We start from the raw sequence: 26104 nt of genomic DNA on the forward strand, positions 1-26104 counted from the left end.
TAGTGGTGATGGTCTTTTGTGCCACTAGAGGTAGGTTACTTTATTCTCAGACATAAATTTGTGGTAATATTCAACCATGGTTTTTTTGTGTGTGTTTGTGTGTGTATGTGCTTATGTATTTGCCCCCAGAGGAAGTTTTGAATCATTTCAAAGACTGATTTTATATATATGCTTCTTTGTTTGCAGAATTACTTTGTTGGGCTTGTTCTGGTCCATTCTCAGGATGAGTAATGTCTTCACTTGGTTGAATCATTACTTGGATACGCTAACATAGACAGGGAAAGAGAAATACAATAACATCATTATTTATTACTTGAATTTGAATATTTAAATTTCATTTATACAATTTTGCTTCCTTCCTCAGGCAGACTCTAAATATTAGCACAAGAATGCAACAATTATTCTGATCATATTTAAATTTGTAAAGACTTGAGTAATTGATCAGTTGCTGGTCTGGGAATACTTGCTGTTTTATGTCCATCCAGGCAGATGGATAAAGCAAGAAAATACTTTACCAGCAATTTGCTGTAGATGACTTTGGAGTTTCTTTGGGGGAAGTAGACATAAAACAGCAAGTATTCCCAGACCAGCAACTGATCAATTACTCAAGTCTTTACAAATTTAAATATGATCAGAATAATTGTTGCATTCTTGTGCTAATATTTAGAGTGGTATTTAGAGGTGAATTTTGGTTATGCCTATTTATTTTCATTTTTATATATATTTGAGTATGTAGCTGTGGCAATTTGCAAAAATAAAACCCCCGTAAAATTTGAACACATGGCTTTAGATGTTGCAACTCTATTGCTAACTGTTAAAATCAGCATGGTAAGGCCAGGGAATGACCAATGTCTCTTTACACCAAAGGTGATGGTAATGTGGTTTTTCTTCAGGAAGTGTAACCTAATCTCTAAAGTTTTGGGAAACCAAATTTTCCAAAATTTGGAAAATATGGATTTCCAGAATATATAAATATACTTTTCTTGGACAAGGGTTTTCTTAAACAAAACATTTCATGCTTGTAAGACAGCTTTCCATAGCTATTTCCATTGGGCTTCACATGTACAGTATATGCAGCATTGAAACAGCTTTGATTGAACTGCTTGATGATATCCATATGAGGGAAATGCCAAGTGCTATAATGTTGATTTTTCTGGACTTCTTAGAATCTTGGACATCTCATCATTTGCTGGAGCAGTTCAATGAGATGAAAATTTGAGGAATTTGATTACCCTGACTCTATTCCAGAGGTGGGTTTCAGCAGGTTCTGACCAGTTCTGGAGAACTGGTAGTGGAAATTTTGAGTAATTTGGAGAACCATTAGTAAAAATTCTGACTGGCCCCATCTATTCTCTGCCTCCCAAGTCCCAGCTGATTGGGAGGAAATGTGGATTTTGCAGTAACCTTCCCTTGGATTGGGAAGGGATGGAGATTTTACAGTATCCTTCCTCTGCCCCGCCCACCAAGCCACACCACACCCTCCAAGCCACACCCACAGAACTGGTAGTAAAAATTTTTGAAACTCACTACTGCTCTACTCCTATCTAAAGCATTGCCATCAGAGTGTGGCAGTAAGAAAATTCTTAAAGTGGCATATTCATTTTTCCCTGCTTATAAATATCACGGACGATAATCATCTAGAGATCTGAAACAATCAATTTCTGGAGCATATTCTCATCTATCTTTCCTATCTATCTGAACTAGGAAAGGCTGTATAAATGTTTGACAGTTGCCATGAGGTTTTGATGGGTTAGGATAAGGAATGTAAAAGATGTAAGAATCTTAAGAAATGAGGAAATGATGCCATAATCTGCTGGAAGGTATCCCAAACAAAGGAAGAAGGAAATAAAGCAAGACTAAGTTACATGAGCATTCAACAGCACTCTATTTATGTGGATAAAATGGGAATACAGTTTTAGTTTAATATATTGAAAAGTAACTTGTAAGTCAGTTTCAGCATGATCGTATTCAGAAGTCTGGAAACACTGGAAATTTTTAAGAAAATGTTGGATAACCATCTGACTGAGATGGTGTAGGGTTTCCTGCCTGGGCAGGGGGTTCTGGAGATGAGTGTCTTGGCTATGGAATTGATCTGTGCTGGTGGTGGTGTGAGAGTGCATGCAGATAGCGGTTTGTGTGTGTTTTCTTCTGGTAGATGGTGTGTCCTAGGGAGCCATTGGGTTTTCTGTAGACTAAGACATCCAGGAAGGGAAGTTGGTTATTAACTTCTGTTTCCATGGTGAACTGTATTTTGGGGTGTAGGCTATTGAGGTGTGTGAGGAAGTTGTCAAGTTTTTCTTTCCCGTGTGGCCAGATTATGAAGGTGTCGTCTACATATCTGAGCCAGAGTTTGGGTTTGTGATCAGATTTTTCTAGTGCTTGGGTTTCAAAGTGTTCCATGTAGAGATTGGCAATGACAGGTGAGAGGGGTGATCCCATGGGTGCTCCTTCTACTTGTTTGTATTTTTGTCCATTATAGATGAAGTATGTGTTGGATAGGCAGTGGTTGGTCAGATCTAGGATGTGCTTGGGGGGGTTATATTTGTTTTGGATAGCTGTCAAGGCTTCTTTGATTGGCACTTGGGTGAAGAGGGATATGACATCAAAGCTCACGAGTAGGTCGCTGGGCTGTAAGTTTTGTTTCTTTATGATCTCTATGAACTGGAATGAGTTTTTTACGTGTGAGGTGATGGATTCTGCATAGGACTGTAGTTGTTTGGCGAGAAATTTGGCTAGGTTTTGTAGAGGTGAGCCTATGGAGCTGACTATGGGTCTGAGTGGGGTTCCTTCTTCTTCGTCGAAACGTCGCCAAGACACTTCCAATCTTACACGGGAGAAAACCCGAACAACCAAAGACCTATATACAAACACCCGTGAAAACCTCAGAAAACATATATATATAAACATTTTCTTAAAAATTTCCAGTGTTGGAGCATTCACAACTTCTGTAGGCAAGTCGTTCCACTTATTAATTGTTCTAACTGTCAGGAAATTTCTCCTTAGTTCTAAATTGCTTCTTTCCTTGATCAGTTTCCACCCATTGCTTCTTGTTCTACCCTCAGGTGCTTTGGAGAACAGCCCAGCTCCCTCTTCTTTGTGGCAACCCTTGAGATATTGGAACACTGCTATCATGTCTCCCCTAGTCCTTCTTTTTATTAACCTAGACATACCCAGTTCCTGCAACTATTCTTCATATGTTTTAGCCTCCAGTCCCCTAATCATCTTTGTTGCTCTTCTCTGCACTCTTTCTAGAGTCTCAACATCTTTTTTACATCGTGGCGACTAAAACTGGATGCAATATTTCAAGTGTGGCCTTACCAAGGCATTATAAAGTGGTACTAACACTTCACGGGATTCTATCCCTCTGTTTATGCAGCCCAGAACTGTGTTGGCTTTTTTAGCAGCTGCTGCTGCACACTGCTGGCTCATATCTAAATGGTTATCCACTAGGACTCTCACAGGTACTACTATTGAGCAAGGTACCACATATACGGTACCGGTGCATTTTGTTTTTTTGGCCTAAATGTAGAACCTTACTTTTTTCACTGTTGAATTTCATTTTGTTAGATAGCGCCCAATGTTCAAGTCTGTCAAGATCTTTCTGTAACTTGAGTCTAACTTCTGGAGTGTTGGCTATTCCTGCCAGCTTGGTGTCATCTGCAAATTTGATGAGTTCCCCATCTATCCCCTCGTCCAAGTCATTGATGAAGATGTTGAAGAGTACTGGGCCTAAAACAGAGCCTTGGGGTACTCCACTGTATACTTCCCTCCATGTGGATGTAGTTCCGTTGAGGACTACACATTGAGTGCGGTTGGTCAGCCAGTTACGAATCCATCTGGTGGTGGTGCTGTCTAACCCACCCCATATATATATGTTTTCTGAGGTTTTTGCGGGTGTTTGTATGTAGGTCTTTGGTTATTCGGGTTTTCTCCCGCGTAAAATTGGAGGTGTCTTGGCGACGTTTCGACGAAGTCTCATTCGTCATCTTCAGGCTTCAGCTTCGTGCTCCCAGAAGCAATTGCTCCCAGAAGCACAAAGCTGAAGCCTGAAGATGACAAATGAGACTTCGCCGAAACGTCGCCAAGACACCTCCAATTTTACGTGGGAGAAAACCCGAATAACCAAAGACCTACATATATATATATGTTGATTATTAAGGAAAGGAACTGAACAGCTATAGTCATTGTATATTGTGACATACTTTGAGCTCAGTTATGACTTTTTCCTGTTTATAGAGAATATATATCTGAATATAATTTTATACAAAATATGTATTTGACTGTTTCATAGAAAATATATTTATTACTACTATTATTTTACTGGTCAAGAAGATTAGCTTAAGAGAAAACGTTAATCAAAATGCATATACTATATTTTCATATTGTAATTCAAAAGATAATAGAAGTTGGTGGCTGCTAAATCTAGAATCTTGAGGTATTGTGTGAAAGACAGCTTACCTGTTTTAAGGAACCTTTTAAAGTAAGGAACATGTATGCCATGTAGCCTGGAATCAGCACCATAGAAGAGAGAGCCATAAACCAGCCAACACCTTGACCCCATTTGGGGAAAACATAATTCCCCAAAGTGAGAGGAGTCATTTGCACAGCACTGAAGATAAATACACCCTGTAAAATGTTTCAAAAGATTAATTAGAATGCAAACTGTATTTAGAATTTAGAGATACACTGGTTCATATAGTATCATGTTTTGTTTGAAACAGTTGAATGGTGAGAATTGGACATATTCACAACAATTACTCCTGTTATTCTAAACGCCCAATCAATTGGGAATTAAGGGAAAAGAAAAAAGAAAAAAAAAGAATTTACCAATGTGATGGCAGAAAAAAACAGGAACAGAAAAATTAGGTTTGCAGACCCTAAAGTCCATGCTTCTAACATTTCTCTTAAACACAGCAATAAATTATTCACATTATTCATTATATACCATGGAATTTCTGATTTTTCTGGGATCAAACCTCTGCAGTGCAGAATCAACACAATATAACTTTAAAATGGGAGCAGAAAGCCGGAACATAGCATCTCAGAGAATTGTGTCTCAAATTTTCCAAACATTGTTTCTTTGCATATGATCGTCATCTTTTAACATCTGTTCACAAAATGAAGAATATGAAGATACCTTCTTTCTATGTATCTATCTTTCGTTCCTTTAAAAAATTTACCAATGTTTCTAGTAATTTCTAGTAAATTAAGTAATATGTTATTATCTAAGCCACGGGTGTCAAACTCGATGGTGTCATGTGATGTCACATTGTTTGCCTTTGAGGAGCTGGGGTGAGTGTGGCCTGCGCTTGATGCATCCAGCCCGAGGCTGCCAGTTTGACACCCCTGATCTAAGCTAAAGAGAACTTTTTTTGGATTCTAGTGAAGTTACAAGGGTTTTAGGAGGATAGACTGTTTTTCTTTTAATTCATTTAAAATCTTAATTCATTAAAAATCCTGCTACGGTGTTGAATATTGGAGTCTATGAGAAGAAACAATGATCACAGATAACTTTACCCTCTTTGCATAATTAGGGGATGAGATGTACTCTTCCTCTACATATCTAAAGGGTGAATGAATGAATCCTCATCTGTTTAAGAGGAGAATATCAAGGTGTCATCTTTTTTCTGTTGAATACATAATTATTTCCCAAGAGCTGTAAACATTAATCACTCAATCATGAAGTATGACGTATTGTCTTAGGAAAGAGATGCTCTTAAATCCTCCTTCAGTTAATTTATTTTGAATATGAATGTTCTGTAAATTGCAGTTCAAAACATTACAGAAAGAGGTTTATTTAAAACTATACTTTGACATAATGGTAAAGTAAATTATTAGCTTTCATATGATAAAACAATAGTTTTATTTCTTACTGCCACAATTATTGGAGTAAAGAAAGACCAACAAAGCTTCCACCAGATGCAGGGCTTGTATCCAACCATCTCTTGGATATTGTCATAAAAGCGGTTTACACCTAAATAAATAAAATAAATATTAGTTGCCTTCAATAATGAATGTATTTGATAAGAAATGCGTGTATCTGCTTGATTTAATACATTATGGAATCTTTGTAACAACCCTTATAGTAGCAGTGGTCCCCATGTAATCCATACAGTAAGCTGAATGTTTACTCAGGAGATTATCTGTGCACCTTTCAGGAAGATCTTACTGAAAAGAACAGGATTGAAGGAAGGATTGATTTTTAACATTGGTGAAATGGAAGCCATGTGTGCCTTGTAAAGAGACACGAAGTGAAGGGTAGCAGTCCAAATAACATCTAATATATAGCTAATTTTTCTTAACAGCAGATAATAGTATGAGCAACAATTTGTGTCCAGCGTTCTAGACACAGAGTTCCTCAGGAACAGTAGGATTAGGAACTGTTACCTAGTTTAAAGGCTTTCTGTAAATACAATGCTGTTTGGAGAGAATATAAGCAAGATCAAATGCATCTCTTTCTTCTCTAAGATACATTTATATTACAAAAACAGAAAAATCAACAAACGCAATGTTAAAATTTATGAAATTTGGTTAATAAGTCCTTATGGAAATGCCCTGAAAATAGTGTTTTGGAAAAAAAGAACTTTGCACTTTATGAATTTTCTGCATCTGACAGACCATAAAAACTATCTGGCATTTGGGTTATAGCCCTTTGACAAAATTAAACTGCAGCAATTGGATCTGAATGATTGAAATGGTGTCCTCCTAACCAGTAGGGGGATTCAAATCCCGTCGCTACCTGTTCGCTTGTGGGGGCTTGCACACATGCGTGCTGCTTCTGTGCATGCACAGAGACATTCAGAGAGGTGGGCGGGACCTCCCACCGCTACCGGTTCTCCCGATCTGGGTCAAACTGGTAGCAACTCACCAGTGCTCCTAACCATCTGCAGGAATTGGGGATTTAGCACAATTTTTTGCAATGGTTCCATTTCTTCCTCAGTAAGTAATCATTAGGAAAAAGAGATCACTCCAGTATTTATTCCTTTTCAGGCTGCTGTTTTCTCCCCTCTCCTGTTTTCATAGAATTACTGGGAGATGTCATCTGGCAATTTGGAATTCAGTATTATCAATACTGAATTCCAAAGCACCCAGCTTTCAAGTCATAACCTCAGCCAGCCTTTCCTAGCATTTTCAGGTTGTAAGAGTGAGTGGAATGGGAAAGAACAGGCTTAAACTGAACCCTAGTAAGATGTGATTGCTGCTTGTCCATCAGAATAGTGGTGTCTCATACATCTTGTTAGATGTATGAGGTATTATCCTGAGAAATGCACTACACATATTTCTATGCATTGGGCAGGAAATACCAGTGTTGTGTTTGAGGATGAACAGAATTAAAATCAACAATTGCAATAGACCAAAACTGAACCGACTTAAGGGCAGACATTTTTTCCTTTCAAAATTTAGGCTGGTTTATATAGGATTGTTTGAGGGGTAAAATGACTGAAAAAACTCTTATGAACTGCCTTGAACGCTAATCAAATGAAACACCAAACATGACAGACATACCGTAACACCAGGATATGGAGATACACTCAAAGAACACAAGAAATAAAAGACTCATTCCACTTGCTGAGTAATAGTCGAAAAGTTTGAACACATAGAGCCCACCCTGCAATGGGAAAGAGATTATCAGGTTATAAGCTGTTTTCTAAGATGTCTACTTCTGATTATCCTTACTTTTCATTGAGGTTCTCTTTATGTTATTTTGTAATACAGGCTACAATAATTCATTTATTATTCATAAAAAGCTCTTGCAAGTACACCTATTTGTTTCATTCCCGAACTATATAACTTTATTATATGCTCCTTAATGTTCTATAATGACCTTATGATTTATATTGATATTGTTTCCTGATTGCTTATTTGTACCCTATGATTATCATTAAGTGTTGTACCTTAGAATTCATGATGAACGTAACTTTTCTTTTATGTACACTGAGAGCATATGCACCAAGACAAATTCCTTGTGTGTTCAATCACACTTGGCCAATAAAAAAATTCTATTCTATTCTATTCTATTCTATTCTATTCTATTCTATTCTATTCTATTCTATTCTATTCTAAGAATACTCTCCTCCCCACCCAGTTCTTGATTCTGGCTTTTAATATAAGTAAATAGACAAAACTGAATTGAAAATAAGGTAAATATGATTTTACTTGTGCAGTCCATATTTCATAAGTATTTACTTTACTTCATAAGTATTAATGGGCCGTGGTGGCTCAGGCTGTAAGATAGCCTGTTATTAAAACACAGCTGCCTGCAATTACTGCAGGTTTTAGTCCCACCAGGCCCAAGGTTGACTCAGCCTTCCATCCTTTATAAGATAGGTAAAATGAGGACCCAGATTGTTGGGGGGGCAATAAGTTGACTTTGTAAATATACAAATAGAATGAGACTATTGCCTTACACACTGTAAGCCGCCCTGAGTCTTCGGAGAAGGGCGGGATATAAATGTAAATTTTTAAAAAAATTATGTAACATACAAATTTTATGCTATTCTCAAACTAAACAATGGCAGAATTTACAATATTCCCAAAAACAAGGTCTTTAAGTGATCCTTCTAGCTGAGATTATTGGCTAATAATGGAATGATTACATTTTTGCTGCAATCCTGTTCCTAGGAATAAGTCCTACGTTTGAGAAACATGTATAGTTTGAATAAAACATGTTTCAACATACTGTAACCAACCACACTGTGCTAATCTCAAATTCTTTAGATAATATTAAAAGCTGAAATCTCTCCTATTAGTAAACTCTGGGCTAGCCAAAGGTCCATATCACCAGAGGATCACTGCATTGTGAGGAAACAGCTTTGCAGGCTTTAAAGACTTTTCTACAGTATACCTCCGAGGAGCTAGAATTGGAAAGTCTTGCTGATTTCACCCATTTCTCAACTACTCTTTGTTTAGCCCTGATTTCTGTTGCAAAAATTGCATCTAAAAAGCATAGATAAAACTCTTAATTCTTCACTCAAAGGAGAAAATGCAAATATATCAAATTTGTGACAGATAATCCCCAAAATATAACTTGCCTGAGTAATATTAGACAGTCCTATTAGGTATGACACAATGCACACAAGAGCAATGAAAATTTCTCTTCGACTGCGTAACAGTTTTGGAAATTCATCCACTAGTGCTGTTATGAATCCTTCAACTGTACAGAACTAAAATGGGAATAGAAGTTACACACAAATCAAACAAAAAATTAGATTTAGGTATACAAACATTCACCTTATTGTTTTCCCCATTTGGGATGATATTAGGAAAGATTTTCAGTGGTGCAGCTGATCAATTAATCTGTTTCTGCTAAAATGAATGTTTGACTATTTCATAATTAGTGTAAGAATGTTTTCAAACCACTTAGAACAGGGATCTCCAACCTTGGCAACTTTAAGACTTGTGGACTTCAACTCCCAGAGTTCCTCAACTCCCAGAGTTCCTTACAGCTTTGCTGGCTGAGTACCTCTGGGAGTTGAAGTCCACAAGTCTTAAAATTGCCAAGGTTGGAGACCCCTGATTTAGAAGCTTATTTATGGGTTACTTTTATACATACGTTAACATGTAACTGGTAGAAAAAATAAGGATACAATTCTGAACTGAGATATGAGACATACTTTATTTCTATAGGAAATGTCTCTTGGCAGTGTAGTAATTTTTATTCTGCTTAATGTTTATTATTTTTAATAAAAGTTATTTTAATATTGATAAAAGAGGATCTCTATGGACAATTCTGATTAGCAAGAAGGGAAATTTCTAGAAGTGGGAACTGATAACAATATTTACTTTCATCTATTTAAACTTTGGTTAACTCTTCATGATGCTTCTCAGCCAGGTGCCACTGTGCTTGGAAGTTTTTCTGTTTACTGAATATTCACATGGACAATCTTGCTTTGTAGTTTTTCAGTGTTTTGGGCAATTTCTAATCCTTTGTACTGGCACAATTGAATTTAGAGCTTTCAGAAGAAAAAGTCCAATTACTGCCTTAAGAAAAATAGCTGAAAATTATAAATACTTGTAGAGAAGATGGGTTAACACAGTGGTCACCAACCAGTGGTCCATGGACCACTGGTAGTCCACAAGAAAATTTTGGTGGTCCGCAGAAAAATCATTTGCATTATTTATTTTGCACTAAATACTATTTATCTTTTTAAAAAATTCATATTAGTGGTCCTCGGGATTTAAAATTATGAATTTAGTGGTCCCTGAGGTCTGAGAGGTTGGAGACCCCTGGGTTAACAGATAATCAATATTGTTGGTGAATACAATCCTAATCCTCTAATCTGTTTCACTGTCTAAAAGTAAAAAACTTTTTTTTACAGTTTTTAAAAATAAAAAACTGTCACAATTAATTTTGTGTTTATATAAGCAGTTTTTATGAGACAGTCTAATTTGAATACTTCCTGGTAGTTTAACAATTGTACGTGCACAAACAGTATATAAGAGAAGATCAAGAACAAGCAAGCATGGCCACCTACAATGGAATTTCTCCTTTTCTAGCTGAACATACTTTTCATTTACATTTTCACTGACTTTCAAGAAATCCAACAGCTGAACCACTATCATTACTGAGACCTTAACGATCCTATTTATTTATTTAAAGATTTTATGTAACCATCTAACTCAGTGGTTCTCAACCTGTGGGTCGGGACCCCATTGGGGGTCGAATGAAGATTTGCCAGGGGTCGCCTAAGACCATCGGAAATATGGGAAGTATACTTGCAAGTCAAAGAATTGCACTCCAATGGTTGACTCCACAAGTCAGCTGCAGGCTCTTCAAATCGCTAGCCGAATTTGGCTTCAGGCGCGATGAATTAAAAAAGAAGAGAAATCTTTGCTCTGATGTCTCCCTCTCAAGCCAGCTGCAATCATTCCCAATCGCTAGCCTAATCTGGCTTCAGGCGCGATAAACTTAATAGGGGAGGAGTCTCCGCTTTAATTCCTCCATCCTCAAGGCAATTGCAAGCAGTTCAGATTGTTAGCCAATACGGCTTCAGGCACGATAAATTCAAAACGAAAATAGTTTTATGGTTGGGGTCGCCACATCGTGGGGAATTGTATTAAAGAGGTCGCCGCATCATGGGGAATTGTATTAAAGGGGTCACAGCACTATAAAGGTTGAGAACCACTGATCTAACTCAACCAACTATTCTATTATTTAACTATTCTACCATTCATGAAACATCAGCAAGAAAACTGTTGTGTAAGAAGTGATTCTGGAAAAAGATGGTCTTGTTTAGATTGTAGTGGTAAGGATTGTTTACAATCCTGTGTGCTTTGTAAATAGACGTTAGCCTTTTTGGATCTATTGAATTTTTGCTTGTAAAATTGTATAGAGAAGCTATTTAGAAAAATGGCAGTTCTGTCAATAAAACCATAACTTTTAAATCCCTATCAGCAAAAATGATGATTTATAAGTCATCAGTATTTGTTGCATCTTCTGTTTACCACCACAGAGACATATTATACAAGCTATTTCTATATATATAGTGTTAGAAGTTTATCTACTTGAATTTCTTATCTGCATATTTCTTATATTTATGAAGCTTTAATAACTATACCATCTCATGGTAAAAGCATAAATTCCATAGAGAAACAATTATAGTCAATAGTTTTTTGGGTTGAGGTAACAAGAATACTGTTAATCAAATGAAGCCTTTGATTGGCCCGATTTTTTCTTATTTGCATGTCCACTGAATTATTAAGAAAATATTTGGATCAAATTGTATGTAATTTGTAATGTCTGTGTATGTTTTGAATTTGTCATTTTAAACCAGAGGAAGATAATATTTTTGTAGTGGGATCAATTTTTTTTCTTAATGTTTAGCACAGGGTTCCCAGCTCCTGGGCCATGGAGCCGCTGGCACAAATGGAGCTGTGTATGCAAATGTGCGCACTTGCCACTCACATGGAACCATCCACTCTCTTCTCTCCCTTCCCTTCTGCCGGTACACCAAATTGGAAAAGTTGGGGACTTCCGGTTTAGCAGATGAAAACTGCTAGGTATGGAGCCATGACATAGTAACATTCCTACAAGAGATTCTACAGTTCACCCCATTTTGGAATTTTTTGAGAAAGGTTCCGTAACAGCCTGTCTTGCAGAAATATAGGCAGAAAGAGTTAAGTTCTCTGTAATTATTTCTCTGGGCACATCTCTCAAATTAAAGCTACAATACAAGAAAGTTCTCTGAAGGTTCTATCTTTTCTCAGAATTTTCTAATATAGAGGCAGAAGCTGCTCTTTTGTGATGGTAGGTTGGACTGTATGTGTTGATCATTCTGGAAATGGCCTCTTAAACTTCTCATCGATGTGAACACCTGCACTCATTATCAGCCTGTAGCCTCTATGACAAAAATGGTCTTACTTGTCACATAAAGTGCCCAGAAATAATTAGGTGGAATATATACAATGGGCCCTTGAATAATAATAATGAAGAAGGTCCTTATTACCTGACTGTCAATTCCAAGCATAAGCAACATAGAAAAGAACAGTATTGCCCACAATGGAGAGATGGGAAGTTGTGTTACTGCTTCTGGATAAGCTAAAAATGCAAGTCCTGGACCTAGTAATGGAAGGAGAAATACATTGTCTCTGAAGTTCTCTTTTGCAATACAAACTTGTTGACCTTATTATTATTACTAGTATATTTCAAAATATAATGATAAATTTACTGATTAGAACTGAAATAAGTGACTAATGACATGCAAATTAAAATGTAAACAAAAGCAGAATACAGTTAATGTTACAGGGCTCATTTTTAAAAGTTTCAAAGATTCACATAGTAACAACAATTTGGAATAAATGTCTGTGGAGATTCTCAATCATCCAGGTCATGGTTGTCCCAAAGGTGCTTTTTCCAAAAGGAACTGAAGAAGCTTCTTGGATGAGAAGCGAAATGTTTTCAAAGAAAAAACAAAGAAAGTCCAGTTACCTTTTGGACAACTCTGTTAATAGCATTTACAATATTCTATTCTATGAAGTTGTTTCATATCAAAATTACTTTATAGCAAATCACCAATCTACTTCATTACTGTCAAAATTGAAGAGCAGCCATTCCTCAAGGAATCTAAAGTCTGCAATCAATTATCACTAGAATTGCCAAGCCATAAAGTCATTGTTTTTGCTAAGATTGATGCATCCTCATTCATTGTCATCAGAGTTGTTTTTTATAGGCAGCATATAAATTTAATAAATATAAATAAATAAATCTAAAATTTAGCATTATGTGAACCAAATCATTGGTTTTATAATCAGTTTTAGGTTATCCAAAATAGTTATTAATTAAAAATACTCTGCAGTTTAATCTATTGCATTTAGTCCATCCATTTCTGAACCATTTTTTGACTACATTAATCCATATTCCATCTAGGATTTAACTGTATATCAAGTAAAAAACTTGATATACAGGTAAATCCTGGCAATCAGAGACAGATAAGGGATGAGAGATCCCACTTCCACATTATCTTTGTCTTGCGCCATTTCATCCCTGACTGAATTTATGGAAACATGTTCATTTTTATGAGCTTTTGCAAACATAAATTTTAGACCGCCTTCTGCCACCGATAGCCTCCCAACGACCTGTGCGCTCCCACAAAGTGGGCCTCCTCAGGGTACCGTCGACCAAACAATGTCGGTTGGCGGCCCCCAGGGGGAGGCCCTTCTCTGTGGCAGCACCGGCCCTCTGGAATGAACTTCCTCCGGGGCTACGCCAACTCCCCGACCTCCGGACGTTCAAACGTGAACTGAAGACTATTATTTCATCGTGCGGGACTAGCCTAAGTATAATTTTAATTGTAATTTTAAATGGGTTTTATGTCGGTCTTTGACCGTTTTAGTTGATCCGGCCTATAAATATTTGGTTTTAATTCGCTTTTAAAATTGTTATTTGTACTTGGTGTTTTAATATGGCTGTAAATCGCCCTGAGTCCTTCGGGAGAAGGGCAGTATAGAAATTAAATTATGAATAAATAAATTAATAAAATATGTATCTGCGAGTACTTAACACTTTTGTCACTTAAATATACATTTAATACAAAATTCATGATTCAATTTTAGTTGGCAAGATCCCACTTAATACTTTCCATTACATAATATTTATGGATATTATAGTAGCTAAAATATCATAGTTAAGCAAAATAAAGTTCATTATAGGTCACCAAAGAGCTTTACCATTCAATAAATAACATGTTAAATATTAATGCTGTAGTACAGTGTATCATCACCACATTGGCTTCTAATTTTCCACTTTACGAAGTTGCTCTCTATTAGACAACTAAAATTTATAATAATATTAAATAACTAGTGTTCTTCCCACTACAGCCAATGAACTGTTGTACATTTCCCATGATTTCAGGGGCTTGGGTAAGAGAGATGCATATTAAAAGGAATTAAAACTTTGGAAAATCTTTTCAAGACCTACATTTGCCCCCAGAACTGTAACTGATATAATTTCCAAGAGTAACTGTGCTATTTGGTGCATGACTTTGCATCACTTATTAATGTGATTTATTTTAGTTTTATCCCTCCCAATAATTCACATAATTTGACAAAAAGATACTCCATTATTTTTTATTATTTTTTACAAAAAGTTAATAAGGCACATGCAAGAAATGAGCTGTGAGGGAAGTTAAGGAGGGAGACCACTAGTTTAAGCCAACTGGTAAGTCATTATGTAACTTTATAGTTTATGATAAATTACTGATCTTTTTCACATATTACTGTTGAATAACAATGGACACCAGGTTAATAGACAAAGTTAGAGCTGGATCAAGTTATATGGAGAATTATTGGAGTTGAAGTTCCCATATCTCCAAGTTGCCAATGTTGAGAAACACTGGATTAGTGTATGCTGCCTTAGAGTTGTCAAGTCCTAGGTTAACAGTTGGTAGAAGCTGACTGTTTTGGCCAGTGGAAGCAAACAAGTTCCTTCTAGCTCCTTTACTTGTGGTCCATATAAGGGGCAATGTTATATCCACCATCCTATTTTATTTTTGTATTATGTTTGTATGCTGCCCAACTCTCAACACTATTCTCACTGAGATGTGTTATTATTTCCCAGTTGGTTCTTGAATCCCTACTGAATGATTGATTGGCATTTTGCTTTCAGGCCTCTGAAGTTTGGTGGCCAGGTTGCCACATATCAGTATGAAGTGTGTATTTTGCTAAGCATGCAACCAGTATTGATGTTTCACTTGTGCAGATAAAAGTGGCCCTAGTTGACAATAAAAAATAAACACATGAAATTGCTCATAGTCTGAGTCTTCATTCTTATAACTCCATTCAACTATCAGACAGTATTTCTGTTGTACTGAAAAGCAAAACAGTTCCTATAGAAGGAAGTACTCAAAGAAAAGATTCTGATGTTTTGAAGAAAATTTGGGATGCACTACTATCCAATCTAGTAGAGTTTTAAGATTAGGTTCCTGCCATTTTGTTGTTTTGACATTTAAACAGTCAGTTAGTTTAATGTTACCTGGTTAGACAAACATATGCTGAACAGTAGACCCTTGGGAGAACTTAGCAAACTTTAGAAATCTTCAGTTGTACTAATTTTTTTACCACTAAAACAATAACACAGAGTAAGGAATAACATACCTGATTTTGCAACTTCTTCAATAGGTCGTTTAGTTACATAAGCCATGAATCCAACAATGGAGAAAATAACAAAACCAGCAAACATGCTTGTGCAAGAGTTTATGCAGCATACTATGATGGAATCCCTGGGAGAAAAGAGAGAGAGGGATGGAGGGATAGTATCACTTCAAAAATCAGATATTTTATTCATATTCCTACTGGCAGGGAAGATTATGTGTAGTGTATTACGCTAATAGGAGTGTGCAAGTTGCAGGACTTCGCATTATTTGCCAGGTGAAGATGTATCAAAATGATTTGATTTGATAAAAGGCTTCACTGACTTGAATTAGTCCAACTTGTTGAAGAACTGGAGGGGTGAATCTCCCTCAACTGGTCCCTTTAAAAATCTGCATAACCCTACAATGTATGCCTGTTTGAACTACATTGAAGTCATTTCCACTGGAAAAAACTCTTATGAATTGGATCAATTTCCTATAACTTTAATATCTAGGACACAAGGCTAGTGCAGAATGGTAACCGTTTTACCTGTAAATATTGTTGTTGAATGTGTTGTAACTTCCAAGGGCAATCAGTGAGCCAAGACCCAAACCATAGGAAAAAAAGATTTGTGTGGCAGCATCCAGCCAGACCTAACGAAGAATTATAAAGTCATTTCAAAACGATTAGGATAGGTAGCTTATATTGTAATTCAAAATTAGAAAGAATGTTGATAATGAATACAGTGGGAGGAATAACCATGGGATTGTCAGTAATAAGAATTACAACAAATTATTTGTGGGACCACTTACCTCAGAGTCTGAAAGTTTCTCAAACTTAGGAGTTACATAAAATAAAATGCCATCTTTTGCTCCAGGTAATGTTACTCCACGGAAGAACAAGATAAGTAACATGACATATGGATATGTGGCAGAGAAATATACCACCTAATGTAAAGAATAAGAGGATATCTTGAAAGTAATTGTTACTCTCTCGCAATTAATTTAAAATACAATACATAATGTTCCTGGTTTGCTGACTTGAAATATGTGAAAGATACAATACTATTTTAAGTATCTAGAATAATATCAATAGTATCACCTTGCACAATGCAATGTATGCAGTGGTAAACCCAACCTATATGTAATAATTATGTTTAGACGTGAAAAATAAATATAAAAAAATACTACAGCATTTAAAATACAATGTAAATCTCTTGAGGGGATGACCCTTCAAGAGAACCTATATCTCTATTTTTCACAATACTGTGCTGATTCAGTCTTCAATGCATTTTTTTATATTCCCTTACCTTTCCAGTCCAGCCTACTCCTTTCCAGATACAGAAATATACTAAAACCCAGGCAATTGCCAGAGTAATTGCTAATGGCCATCGAATCTGGCCTGGTTTTTCCAGTCCATCTGTCATTTGATGCATATTCCGCCTAAAAACAGAAAACAAATATAGAAAAATTTATATTCTATTTGGTTTTGAGAAAGTGACAATGGACATTCATAGAAAGTAAAAAGGTGTAGACTTCTTGACTTACTCCCAAAATTCCACAACAGCACTTGTCAAGTTGGTGTTATTTACTATGCTGTAGTTGGAGAAACACTGGTTTGTGTTCCAGGGATTATCACAGTGACTCCATGGAAGAGTCTGATTTAAAAAACAGAGAGAATTGGAACAGAAGAATAAAAACAGTGTTTGATAGAGCAATATAACTTAGATTTATCGGCTTTTCTATAATAGTGACCAAGATGAAATGATGAACTACTACAGTAATACATTCTGCATTTATGTCACCAGTGTTAGGTCAAACCAGAGATGAGACACCAGGGTCCAGTCAAGTTAAATTCAGTTTATGTATTTAATTCATGCTTATACTTATATATATTATTTAATATGTATTTGACAAAATAAATAAATAAATAAATAAAATAAAATAAAAATAAATATATCCTGAGGGATTCTAGCGTGGCTATCCTGAACTTCTTCCCTCTTCTCCTCTTCAGCTCATAATTGTGTGGTCTCGATCCAGAACTCCTTCTGGGAATTTTCTGAGTTGGCTAAATCCTCCCACTTTGCTGCTGTAAATGCACTTTCCACCATATTTGCTATGAATTAGACCTTTTTCTTTCCAAAGCTCATGATTATATTGTAGTTTTTCTTTTACATTTTGTTAAATTCTAATTAGACATGCATCTTTCTGAACATATACAAATAGCAAGTAATAAAGAATATGAACAATGCATGCATTTTGGGGATTTATTTATAATAATCTAATTTACAATACATAATTGTGGTGTCTCACCGTTTCCTAGTGCATTTCACATATATTAATTTGAAAGATTGGGGCTACCTAAGAGCATCCATCCATCCATCCATCATTCACCGCCAAACAGACTGCAACTATACAGTTGCCTCTTGCAATATTTCATAATTTAAAGGCATTCTTTTATTTGGAACCTTAATCCCCCTATTACTTTAAAACATAATAATTTATGGACATGTGCCAAAATGAAAGCTTGGGACCTTCCTCAGTGTTTGTAAGTGTGTAGATATCAAATAGATTTTATTTTATTCCTTATTCTGTGTTTTGTGGACCCTCAATCAATTAGAATTTTCAATAGTCAAGAAAATATTTATAATTATAAACATCTATAATTTTGTGGGGTACTTGGTGCTCTCTGAGCTTCGTGGTTTTCTTGCAGACAATTCATAACAAAAATTAAGTAACATCATCACTGCTAGAAGGGAATAGGTTTGTTTTTATTCTTATATATTAGCTGCATGCCCTGTCACTCTTGATGGAAATGTTCTTAGAATCTAAGTGGTTCCTTGATTCAGGTTTTGTTTGCTTCTTGATTGTTGGTCTAGTGCTAATCTTGGTGTTAATTTCTGCTCGTATGGGTGTTGATATGTGGTGAAGAGTGTTCTGGTCTTTTTGTTCTTTTTTGACTGTTTTGAATGCTATATAGACATCTCTCTGTCTGCAAGAATATAAAGCTCAAAGAGCACCAAGGACCCCACAGTTCAACCCTGAGCTACAAATATTCTATCAGTATTTATATATTTTTTTACAATTTATTTGTGGTTTTTATATTGCTTTTAAATATTGTTACCCACCTAGATATGGATGGCCATACAAATTGAATGAATGGATAACTAAGTAGCATTGATCTTATTTATCCTAAGCGTTTGGTACATCCTATTTTTTGTGTGCACAAATACAGTTTTGCAATAAACTCACTGAAGAGAGAACATGGAAAAGTTCTATTATTCTAATCATTTCTAAAACATATATTTTAAACTATTTTGTTACAATTTAGATACGGTTATGTATCATGTAAAGATACAGTATATTTAAATTGATCTTACTCTTCTTTGTAAAGAGGAAAATATCTTTCAGTTCTGTATGGGCCCCAAACTGATGGCTTAATGAAATTTCAGCTCAGCAAATGACTCACTAGGTGTCCTTGGGCAATGAATAACCCCTCACTTTTCCAGCAGGAAAAATTAGCATGAGCAAAAGGGTAAAAGTTGGATGCCAGTTTTTATTTGGTTGCTCATAAGAACTTTCTCAGCAAGCAGCCAAAAGCAAATTTCAGTGTCACTGGGACACTACATAAATGAATGCATAAATACAATAGCATGACTTTCAGACTAAGAGCAGATGAGAATATGATAGTACATTGCACAAAAGTATGTGTGTGTGTGTGTGTGCGCGTGTGCGTGTGCCTCTATGTGTGTTAGAAATATAAACTGGTATCCCGCTTGCATACCATAGATAGTTGATAGACTAAGAAGTTTATTTTCTACTTAGCCATCCCAACTTAAATGATGTTCTAATATTGGCTAGCCCTATGAGTATTTTAATAGAGTAATACTATTTGATTAGCTTCTATCTTGCTGATTGTAATTTTTAGGTAGTGCTTTATTATGGCTTCTTTCTCTTCTTTCTGTAGCTATACATATTATTGCTACGACAAATAAAATGATCTGGGCTCATTCATGGCAATTAACAATATTTGATTAAATCTAGCCTAAAGCAATAAAATAACAACAAGTTTAAAATGGATAGAAATATAATTCTTGGATCTAAGTCTGTAACTTAACATACCTTAAGGCAGTATGAATCAAACCAAGCTGTTTTTAAACAGCTATTTTTAAAATAAAAGAAGGGTCACTTACTGTAGTAAAAGAGTTATATAAGTAATATATGGCCCAGGAAATAATCACAATGTAGTAAATGTTAAGCCAGAAGGACAGAACAGCAGCAGCTAATCCCACACCTGTAGGAGAAATTGGCACATCACTGTTTTGTTTATTTATTTGAATTTATTTATTCATTATTAACAGTGGAGCATAAGGCTATTAAAAAACTTTCATAAGACTCTGTTTCAAATAAGATAAAATATTTTCTTCTTCTACATTTATATTTAAATCAAGATTGAATATTATAGCCACTCTTAACAGAGGAAGATCTAGACCCGTGATGGCGAACCTATGGTATGTGTGCCACAGGTGACATGCAGAACCATATCTGTGGGCACGTGAGCGTTGCCCTAGCTCAGCTACAGTATGCATATGGGCACTGGCCAGCTGATTTTTGGGACTTCCAGTCCCACTGGAAGTCAGAAAATGGGCCATTTCTGGCCTCTGGAGAATCTCCAGGTGGGGGAGGGGGAAGGCCATTTTTGCCCTCCCCAGGCTTCAAGAAAGCCTCTGGAGCCTGGGGAGGGCAAAACCGGGCCTACCAGGCCCACCAGTAACCTTTTTGCCATCTTGTGCCCAAAGGAGTGCGGGGGGAGCATTGAATTATGGGTGTGGGCACGCATACATGCGACCCCCCCCACTCCTGCCACTTTTGGCACGTGATGGCAAAAAGGTTAGCCATCACTGATCTAGACTATTGTTCTATACCATCTTAATATTAAATTCTACCTTCTGTTTGTGTTCAAAGAGTTACAATTAGCTAGATAAATTAACTGAGACTATATGTACTGAAGACCATAAGAGGGAATTAATATTTATTAAATAATCACATGAAAGTGGACAGAAATCTGGCTGGAGGTTTAAAAAAAGAGAAGACAGAATATTATGAACTACCAGAAATGAAAGGGAATAATTTTTTGTTCTGAAAGAATGATTAGAGATTCTTGGGCAGAGACTATATTGAAGTCCTCTTTGTTCTGATAGATTATGTGCCATCAAGTTGATTTTCTCCAGAAGGTATGCGCCCAGCATAATACTTTGAGTACTCTAATGGTTTACCCATCACTTCTGCAACTGAGTCCATCCATCTTATTCTTGGTTGTCTTCTTCTCTTTCCTCCCATCTTCCCCATAATTAAAGTAATTTCCAGAAAGCTAGGTCTGTTCATAATGCAGTGGTTGTCAACCTGTGGTCTATAGGCAATGTAATCACAGGGGGTCCACGAAGGCTTGATGAAATCTAGTGCTTTAAATTTTGTGTTAAGTCTTGGTGGTCCATGTCTATGGTCCATGGCCACAAAAGGTATTGTAAGAGAGTCTGTGGTGAAGAAAAAGTTGAGAACCACTGTCGTAATACATCTGAAATATGATAATTTCAGCTTTGTCATTTATACTTCAAGTAAGAACTCTTGATCCCACTTGTTTTCTGGGTTATCCATGGTATACTTCTCCAATATAAAGGTTCAAAAGCATCAATACTCTTTCTGTCTTGCTTCTGCAAATCCAATTTTCACTTCTATAGAGTGTCAAGGAAAAATTAATGCCACCATAATATTAGATGTAGATATAGATACATCCCAACAGCTGAATATTTTTACCAAGGCTTTCATGTTTACTCAACCAAGTGCCAATTTCTGATGGTTCTTTTTCTGTTGATAGTGAATCCTAAAATGCAGACATTATCCACCACTTCACCAACTTTTGTGCTGTATGTTGCCCAGAGTTGTTGGATATAATAGGGGTGGAAATACATTTAATAAACAAACAAACAAATAAATAAACAAACAAACTCCATTGTTAATTCTAAGGCTGGCTATTATATCTGTTGCCATTAGTACTGTCTTGTTCATATTTAAACTTAGTCTGACTTTTTTCACAGTGACACTTGCATGAACAAGCCAAATAACATATAACAGGTGAAAAAAAGCAAAAAAACGCTCAAGTATAGATAGATAGTTTAGATCAGGGTATCAAACTTGCATCACGGCAGCATCTTGTGACATATCAGGACTTTCCACCCCTTCACTAAACCGGGTGTAGGCGTGACCAGCGCATGATGCATTCAGCCCGTGGGCCGCGAGTTTGACAGCTCTGATCTAGATAGTCCTCAATATTATCTCAGTCATTCAGTAAAGTAGTCATTAAATACGATGTCCAAGGCACTACTTTGCTTAATTACCATAATTCCCATACTTCTTGTTGCAGTCATTAGTCAATCTCATGGGTCATTAAGCAGAGTGAATGAGCTGCCTTCCAGGAGCTGAAATTCTCATGGAGCTGAAATCCTCCTGGCAGCCAGCCATTTTCTCTTAAAAACTGTTATGGTGGGGAAATCCTTAACCAGCTGACAGCAACGGAGCTGAAAACTTGTAACATTATTCTGAAATCTTGAAATACCAAAATACTTCCCCTCCTGAGGGGAAGAAATTCAATTGAAGAATTCAGCTCCATTCCTGCAGCCCATTAAAGGGTTTCAGAATATATGTTTTTTTCCTTCCAATGATAGCTGGTATTCCCTACATTTGCAAGACCATTTCAGAATTAACAGGAATGCATATAATACAGAATTATACCTTTGAACATTGGCGCAAGCTTCCAGACTCCAAGACCTCCAATGGATGTGAACTGGCCAAGTGAGCATTCCAAAAGAAACAGGGGAACTCCCGCAAAAATTAAAGTAAGGAAATAAGGAATCAGGAATGCCCCTGAAATGATATAAAAGTGTCTCTTAAGAATGAAAAATACTAGGCAGAAAAATTAGGAAAAAAACATTAACATTAAATGCAGATAAAAACATTGTTTATACAATTTGGATTGCTCCCCTTTCCCATTTAGATATGGAATGTGAGAACGCATTCCTTTTATTTTTATTTTGTGCAGCTTGCAACCAAAATAAACCTCAAATAATCCATTGAATTTGTGTGTGTGTGTGAGGCACTGCTTGGGAATATATACTTTAGCTTTAGAAATGATAACACGATTGTGGTAGACTTCTCCCCACCACCATATATAGAACACTTATTTTTCAAATTATATTTTTCTTATTGTGTAATGGAGAAACCTTGTATCTGAATTCCCTTCCAGTTTTTATTCAACACAGAACGGTGGAGCAAAGTTTAAAACAAGAGTAGTTAGCAGGTACAAGGACATTGTTTTTCTCTTTCTTATTGAGGATGAGCTTTGAGCAGCCACCCAATTTAATCCTGGCCCCTCAAGCCACCCAATTTCTAATTTTCAGAAATCAGTTCTGCCAGGCTAGTTTTGCTTTCTGGTAAAAGACTATAGCAGATACTTCCAGAATAAACAAGGCACAAATTAGCTGCTGTTCATGATAATTATATATCATTATATGAAACAAACACAGTAGTCCTCATGATATGAAAGACAAAAGAGTAAAAAAAAAGGCACTATTATACAGCTACTGTAATTTTGATTACTGGTGGTATTGTTTCTATTCCCCTCCGAAAGATGTAAACATAGATAATAATTCAAATACATTGTTGTTTGTAATGTAAATTTGTTCCAAGGTGTAGTATCGCTGATTCGTTTATTAAATTTTCCCACTACCATGCTCACTTAGGATTCATAAGTATTTACAGGAGGAAAACTAATATAACAAACTAATAAAGGCAATATATCATTACATGTATTACTATGTTAGAAGACATCTTCAACTATTAAAAGCTTCTTTAGATAGAACAGTTGTCAATTCTGTTCTAAACATCAAGAGAGAAGAGCATGCCGTGAAATTAAGGCTACTACTAAAATGCACTAGTTTCTACCCTTCCAAGTCTCCTCTATGGCAGGTACTCTTTCAGCATCACTATACAAGAGTTGGAACCAGACAGCTGATGCAATACCTGATTGTCATGCCATCTAGGGCCTATCCAACTCTGAATGGTACCTGGAAGTCAATTGGTAACCATTGCAAAGGTCACAATACCAGTGTTGTATGCCCATATTAGCTCTGCCCCGCCAGTATTTATATCAGCTGAAGCCCCAAGAGAGGACACTGCAATAATTGATAAAAGAGGTGACAAAGACATGTGTTTTCAAAAGGCTTGTTCTCCAGGAAGGGCCACAAGTTCTGTGCAAGCCAATCTTACCAAATACTTTGTAAACAGGAGAAATGAAATGATCACCTCTTAGGAACAAGATAATGAGGGGTGGAACAACTGCAGTAGCATTTCAAGTGTAAAATTTATTTGGCTGGTTTTTCTAAAAACCCTGTCATACATTTTGATACTTATATTAAGATATGTTATATTAATCATGTGTCCCTTATCTATATTCATCAAAGAAGGCTTTGAATTCTAATCAAATATAGCCAGCACAAATAAGTTAAATATGTACCTCCTCCATTTTTCCCACACAGGTATGGGAACCGCCACACATTCCCCAAACCAATTGCATAGCCAACACAAGACATAAGAAAATCAAATTTTCCCTTCCAGACATCTCTGTCCGGAATATCTCCTTTTTTCTTCTGCACCTTCACTACTAGAGTCTTAGGCTTATCATTAGTAATTGAGGCATCACTGAGTTCTGTGGAGATTTGCCCATCAGCTACTTTTGTTCCATTTGTGGCCATGTCTCTTGGTTTAGACGGAGAGGCCCTTGCAGATGGACGAGAAATGTCAGCACCAGTCCACGTGGACAGCAGTTTTGCGGTTCTTGGTGACCAAACTAAGGATTGATGGAGTTGTTAAAGTACCAATACAAGCGATCCTTGGTTGCGTTGAAATCAGAACAGATGTCCAGTCATACGTGTTTGCATTAATCTGTAAAACAAATTATAATATATATTTTACTTGCACATCTATAGAAATTGCTAAGAAGCTGTAGAACAATATAGCGGTCGCCTTGAAGACAATATGCTGTGACTGTTACTAAAACATAAGCTTAGTCCAGGAAAATGTGAGACCCACAGGAACACCGTGCCTTAACTCTCTTTGGTATAAGAAGGAAGGAAGGAAAAATGTTGACAGATTTTCAAATTTCTGTTTTCATAAACTATATCAATAGCGTTCCAATATTTTTTGATCTAGCCTACTTCAAAGGATTGACAGAAGTAACTAAATTCAAGTAATTGTGCCTTTATTCAACTGTGTCTCATCTGAAAGGTTTTTTTATTTATACTGAAGAATTTACCTATTAAATGTCATGAAAATGTAACAATTTACAATAATATTAACTGGGAAAATCAACAGTGTTCCAAGTTCTGATGTTCAACATGAATATAAATCACAATAGCAATTTTAATCTTTATAAATAGACTCAAATTTTAATAGAATAGAATAGAATTTATTGGCCAAGTGTGATTGGACACACAAGGAATTTGTTTTGGTGCATATGCTCTCAGTGTACATAAAAGAAAACAAAAAGAAAAAGAAAAAAAAAATACCTTCACCAAAGGTATAACATTTACAACACAAATGATGGTCATAGGTTGCAATTTAACCCTTAGTGGTAGCAACAAAAAGTTATAGTCATACAGTCATAAGTGGAAAGAGATTGGTGATGAAAATGATAAGAAGATTAATAGTAGTGTAGATTTAGTAAATAGTTTGACATTGTTGAGGGAAATCTTTGTTTAGCAGAGTGATGGCCTTCGGGAAAAAACTGTTCTTGTGTCTAGTTGTTCTGATGTGCAATGCTCTATAGCGTCGTTTTGATGGTAGGAGTTGAAACAGTTTATGTCCAGGATGTGAGGGATCTGTATTATTTATTTATTTATTAATTAGATTTTTATACCGCCCTTCTCCCGAAGGACTCAGGGCGGTGTACAGCCAAAAAGATAAAAACTCAGAATATATACAATTAAAACAAAAAATTTAAAACAGAGCATATTAGAAAAAAGGCCGATATTAAAAATTTAAAAATTTAAAAAATTTAAAAATTTAAAAACCCTAACACAATGAAACCCCAATTAAAATTAATAAAACTATTAAGCCAGTCCCGCTTGAATAAATAAGTATGTTTTTAGCTCATGGTGAAAGGTCCAAAGATCAGGCACTTGGCGTAGGCCAGGGGGAAGTTCATTCCAGAGCGTAGGAGCTCCAACAGAGAAGGCCCTGCCCCTGGGGGCCTCCAGCCGACATTGTTTGGCAGACGGCACCTTGAGAAGACCCTCTCTGTGTGAGCGTACGGGTCAGTGGGAGGCATAAGGTAACAGCAGGCGGTCCCGTAAGTACCCGGGTCCTAAGCCATGGAGCGCTTTAAAGGTGGTAACCAAAATCTTGAAGCGCACCCGAAAGACTACAGGAAGCCAGTGCAAGCTGTGTAGCAGTGGTATTAGGTGGGAGCAACGAGTGGCTCCCAT

The 26104-nt window shown here is 36.3% G+C and overlaps 1 protein-coding gene across 1 annotated transcript; it reads right to left on the bottom strand.

Moving 5' to 3' along the window:
- On the bottom strand, nucleotides 1-24373 carry SLC6A1 (solute carrier family 6 member 1). The gene is made up of 14 exons (XM_058173119.1): nucleotides 24136-24373; nucleotides 22356-22487; nucleotides 19760-19860; nucleotides 17115-17224; nucleotides 16877-17009; nucleotides 16380-16514; nucleotides 16117-16220; nucleotides 15592-15716; nucleotides 12447-12559; nucleotides 9033-9164; nucleotides 7507-7609; nucleotides 5874-5974; nucleotides 4459-4626; nucleotides 1-265 (listed from the first exon to the last, which is right to left on the bottom strand). Exons 1-14 carry the CDS (start codon nucleotides 24371-24373, stop codon nucleotides 161-163), a joined length of 1800 nt encoding a protein of 599 aa, XP_058029102.1. The 3' UTR covers nucleotides 1-160.
- Nucleotides 24374-26104: the final 1731 nt, after the last annotated feature.

The sequence above is a fragment of the Ahaetulla prasina genome, chromosome 2 (assembly GCF_028640845.1).
Source record: "Ahaetulla prasina isolate Xishuangbanna chromosome 2, ASM2864084v1, whole genome shotgun sequence".
Taxonomy (NCBI): Eukaryota; Metazoa; Chordata; class Lepidosauria; order Squamata; family Colubridae; genus Ahaetulla; species Ahaetulla prasina.

What these genes read in the sequence shown, in the direction of transcription:
- SLC6A1 (XM_058173119.1), bottom strand. Translation starts at nt 24,373, where the DNA reads ATGGCCACAAATGGAACAAAAGTAGCTGATGGGCAAATCTCCACAGAA. An exon ending in TATATAACTCTTTTACTACA is followed by an intron (nt 17,225 to 19,759) that starts GTAAGTGACCCT and finishes TTTTTAAATCAG; the next exon opens with ACTCTTCCATGGAGTCACTG. An exon ending in GCTGTTGTGGAATTTTGGGA is followed by an intron (nt 17,010 to 17,114) that starts GTAAGTCAAGAA and finishes TTCTGTTTTTAG; the next exon opens with GCGGAATATGCATCAAATGA.